The sequence below is a fragment of the Grampus griseus genome (genome assembly GCF_964374135.1).
Source record: "Grampus griseus genome assembly, chromosome: 19".
In the NCBI taxonomy this organism is placed as follows: domain Eukaryota; kingdom Metazoa; phylum Chordata; class Mammalia; order Artiodactyla; family Delphinidae; genus Grampus; species Grampus griseus.
Genome location: NC_139013.1, coordinates 3,112,298 through 3,117,632, shown reverse-complemented (window position 1 = coordinate 3,117,632; position 5,335 = coordinate 3,112,298). Strand labels below are relative to the sequence as shown.

The window sequence follows — 5,335 nt, the reverse complement described above, 5'->3', positions numbered from 1 at the left end:
TCACTTGCTTTGCCCTGGATTCCACAGAGGACCGTCAGTGCCTAGACTCATCAAAGGACAGATTCTCAGGAAGCTTTGATCATCCTCAGTCGGATATGCAGGAGAAAAAAATGGACGCAGTGGCTCCCCAGCAGAAACTTTAGTGAATGTAAAAATATGGGATCCATCACCCACGTGATAAAAGGAAACAATTCCGATATTCATATCCAGGAAAATCCCCACTCGGTGTAACCTGGGGCTCACCTTGAGAACAGCGGAAGGCACAGTGTGGGCAGAGAAGACATCTCCATTTCTCAAACTCACAGTCCAGAAGCCAAGATCTGGAGCCAGTTGAGTCTTCCCTCGTCGACGCACAGATTCTTTGCAAACGCCCACGTCCCAGTCTTGGCTGGACCCCAAGTCCACCTCCCAGTAATGGCGGCCAGAGGTGAACAGAGGGAATCCCAGGACACAAGTTGTACGGCTGAATCTCTCAGGTCGGGACCTCTTCTTCTGCTTGAAAAACCCACAACGGACAGTTTTCAGGTCCTCAGAAATGACGAGGTACTTGTTGGCTGTGTCAACATCCAAGGTCACATCCACTGTGGAAAGAAAAATAAGCAATTACATACACTAGACACTACAATCCACGGCTTCTGAAAAGTTCCAAATGTTTCACTCACTTTCACTTCTTTAACTCTACGCTTCTTTCCTAAGCAGAAGGTTCCTGGGGAAGATTCCCTGACCTGGATTAGATCCAATTCCATGTATAGAATGAGTGATTAAAATGGAACTAGTCTTTCTGATTCATACTGGTGTTTTCTTTACACTAATTGGATTATTTGATTAAAATATTATTTCTTCTCTTCAGTACATGATATACATGAAAAAAAGAGTCCATGGGTGTTGATTTTTCTCAAAAATTTCCAGTTGACATAGACTGTCAAAATATAGACATCAAATATACATTTGAATGATGGTGATTTTATATATTGCAGAATAATTTTGAAATAGTAAGGTAATTTTTTTTTCTTCTTTTTGCATCTACTTTCTTTGTTTAGAGTTGTCAAATAGGCAACTGCATTCCACTTCTTTTTCATTCTCTGGAGCTATAGAAAAATATAAAGAAAACCTGCTAGGAGTCTTTGGATGAGATGGGTTAACTCTGGAAGTCAAGACAGAGGAAGGGATTCCCATAGACATGGCTAAGGATGTGCTGGGATCTTGTAGCAACTTAGACCCAGAACTGGATGGGGCAGTGCTCACGGGCCAGGTAAACTGGAGAAGTACTATGTGTTTTGGCAACATCTCCAACTAACCCTGTGATGAGGATGGGTGCATAGACCTGCCTGTCCTAATGTGACCATGTGCATAGAGCCCCAGGAGCCCCAGAAATAAACCCTCTGGACCAAAGGCCAATGACTTCACTTGGCTCCCTTATAACATGGTTCTTTGGGAGGTGCTCAGACTTCCTGACCATTGGAGAGAAATTGTGAAGGCTTGTCAAGTTTCTGTGACAGGTTTCACCATCATAAGTACAGGGTTGCATGGAGCAAGACGGAAACTCACTCAAGAAGTAAAACAAGTGGTTACTTTCCCGATGACACTGCTGGCTGGATTGTGTATCATCGCACAATCATCACACCCCGTTCACACCCAAGGACCCATCGTAGGAGGCAGGGAATGGGTGACAGGATGAGACTGTGGCACTCTCCAATGAGCCTGGGAGGTCTGTCCTAGCATCCCGAATTAGACACGCAGCTAAGCTGTGATAATTCCCCTTTGCTCAGAATTCTGAGCCTGAATTGGGCATCTTAGGTCCAGGTCAGGGAGTGAAGCACAGGCTGCAGTGCTCAGGTCCAGACTCGGCAACAGGATTGAAACCTACAGTCACGACCGCATGCACTTTTAACATCCTTTTCCCTGGGGGGCTTGTGCTCTAAGTATTCCTTGTCCATACTCACTGTGCATAGAATCACCTGGGGCTTTTTTTTGTGTGTGTGTGCGGTACGCGGGCCTCTCACAGTTGTGGCCTCTCCCGTTGCGGAGCAACAGGCTCCGGACGCGCAAGCTCAGCGGCCATGGCTCACGGGCCCAGCCGCTCCGCAGCCATGTGGGATCTTCCCGGACCGGGGCACGAACCCGCGTCCCCTGCATCGGCAGGCGGACTCTCAACCACTGCGCCACCAGGAAAGCCCCACCTGGGGCTTTTAAACAGTGCATATCTCTGGGCCTCGCTACCTGAAGAATTCAGATTCACTAGATGCAGGGGCCTGTTACTCAAAGTGTGGGCCATGAACCTGCTCTAGCAGCACCACCGGAGCTCAAGTCAGAAATCCGGATTCTCGGATCAGCCCAGCGTTCAAGAAGAGGAAGCTACATTTAAACTGGATGGTCAGGGAACTCATACATCCTCAAATCTGAAAAACCATGTTGTGTTGCAGTGCCACCCAAAGAAACGCAATGAGAGCCCCGTGTGGATTTTAAATTTTCTCACATGTTTAAAAATAACCATCAGGTATAATTGATTTTAATAATACATTCCGTATCCTCCAATATACCCAAATCTGATTTCTACTTGTGGCAATCGCCACGTTTCAAGGGATCAGGAGCTGCCAGTGGCCACTGGAAATATTCCTATGTGTCTAATATTGGATAGCACAGGACTAGGGCATGGCCTAAATATTATCTTTTCTTAAAAATCTACAGGTAGAACACTCTTGCACTGCTGGTGGGAATGTGACTTGGTACAGCCACTATGGAGAACAGTATGGAGATTCCTTAAAAAACTACAAACAGAACTACCATATGACCCAGCAATCCCACTACTGGGCATATACCCTGAGAAAACCATAATTCAAAAAGAGTCATGTACCAAAATGTTCACTGCAGCTCTATTTACAATAGCCCGGACATGGAAGCAACCTAAGTGCCCATCAACAGATGAATGGATAGAGATGTGGCACATATATACAATGGAATATTACTCAACCATAAAAAGAAACGAAATTGAGCTATTTGTAGTGAGGTGGATGGACCTAGAGTCTGTCATACAGAGTGAAGTAAGTCAGAAAGAGAAAGACAAATACCGTATGCTAACACATATATATGGAATCTAAGAAAAAAAATGTCATGAAGAACCTAGGGGTAAGACAGGAATAAAGACACAGACCTACTAGAGAATGGACTTGAGGATATGGGGAGGGGGAAGGGTAAGCTGTGACAAAGCGAGAGAGAGGCATGGACATATATACACTACCAAACGTAAAACAGATAGCTAGTAGGAAGCAGCCGCATAGCACAGGGAGATCAGCTGGGTGCTTTGTGACCACCTAGAGGGGTGGGATAGGGAGGGTGGGAGGGAGGGAGACGCAAGAGAGAAGAGATATGGGAACATGTGTATATGTATAACTGATTCACTTTGTTATAAAGCAGAAACTAACACACCATTGTAAAGCAATTATACTCCAATAAAGATGTAAAAAAAAATCTACAGATGGGGGAAGCGGGGGAGGGATAAATTGGGAGATTGGGATTGACACATACACACTACTATATATAAAACAGATAACCAATAAGGACCTATAGCACAGGGAACTCTACTCAATACTCTGTAACGACCTACATGAGAAAAGAATCTAAAAAAGAGTGGATATATGTATATGTATAACTGATTCACTTTGCTGTACACCTGAAACTAACACAACATTGTAAATCAACTATACTCCAATACAAATTTTTATAAAGTCAACAGATAGTTCTTGTCTATACTTACAGGTGAGAACAACGGTTTCTTGGAAAGAATAGAAATTTCAGGTGCCAGAATTCAGCTAGTGCCCTTATTTAGTGGAGAGCTTTTGAACAGGTGCTTTTTCCAGGGCCCTTTATGGGTTGACAGTTTGTATAGATGTCTTACCTTGGAACTTCCGCATCCTTGGGTTCATCTGGAGAACAGCTCTCAGCTGGGGCTCTAACTCCTTAACCTTTGAAACCAGAGCTCCGAGCTTGAGAGCGCGCCTGAGGTCATTCTTCTGTGAGACCACAGAGCAGTTGGGGCACAATAAACCACCCCCATCAACCTCCTTCTGCAGTGAATCGAGGCACCGGAAGCAGCAGACATACCCACATTTCAGGTACATGGGGTTTTCAAGATAATTCAGGCAAACCATACATTGACTTGCTTCCTTAAAGTGTTCAGCCATGGGTCCTCTATGGGAAAAATGCACATGAGATTGGAATTTCCATGAGTTGAATCGATACTATTCCCTGGGTCACTTTTATCTTTACATGCATAGCGATTTGAAATCATTATTACTATGTAATGAAGACATAAGTACAAATATAAATGACTCATAGCCCCAAAGTTCTGATTTTTGAAATGCTGTTTGGAATGAAGGACATGATTCATCCTTGGGCTATAATTTAGGTGGTGAGAGGGTTTATACTACACCTGAGCTGTCAGATATGGTGTCCACCAGCCATGTATGGCTACTGAGGTGGGCCTCATCCATATTGAAAGGTGTTATAAGTGTCAGATGCACACTCAGTTTGGAAGACATGATTAGAAAAAGACAACATAAACGATCTCCTTGAGAACTTTCAAAAGTTGATTATAAGGAAGATAAAAATCACATGATCATCTCAACAGATGCAGAAAAAGCATTTCACAAAATTCAACATCCGTTCCTGATAAAAACCCTCATCAACAGGCTATAGAGGGAACATAACTCACATAATAAAGCTCATTTACAACCAATCTACAACCAACATAATACTCAGTGGTGAAAAGCTGAAAACCTTTCCTCTAAATTCAGGAACAAGACAAGGATGCCCGCTCTTACCACTCTATTTATCATAGTATTGGTAGTCACAGCCATAGCAATTAGACAGGAAAAAGAAATAAAAGGCATTCAAATTGGCAGGAATGTAGTTAAACTGTAGTTAAACAATTTGTTTAACTGTAGTTAAACAATTTGCAGATGACATGATACTCTGTATAAAGAAACAAAGTCTCTACGTCAAAACTAATATGAATTCAGCAAAGTTGTAGGATACAAGATTAATATACAGGAATCTGTTGTGTGTTTATACACTAATAATGAACTACCAGGAAGAGGAAGTAAAAAAACAATCCCATTTAAAATCCATCAAAAAAATACCTGGGGGAAAATAGTATTAATGAACTTATATACAAAATAGAAATAAACCCACAGACATAGAAAACAAACTTATGGTTATCAAAGGGGAAAGGGGGGGAGGGATAAAATAGGAATTTGGGATTAACATATACGCACTACTATATATAAAATAGATAACCAACAAGGACCTACTGCATAGCACAGGGAACTATACTCAA

General features: G+C 42.7%; 1 protein-coding gene across 1 annotated transcript; it reads right to left on the bottom strand.

The window, feature by feature from the left end:
- Nucleotides 1–4,181, bottom strand: RFPL4A (ret finger protein like 4A; the record flags this gene model as incomplete). The annotated part of the gene is made up of 2 exons (XM_082676305.1): nucleotides 1–581; nucleotides 3,896–4,181. 2 exons carry the CDS (start codon nucleotides 4,179–4,181, stop codon nucleotides 1–3), a joined length of 867 nt encoding a protein of 288 aa, XP_082532431.1.
- Nucleotides 4,182–5,335: the final 1,154 nt, after the last annotated feature.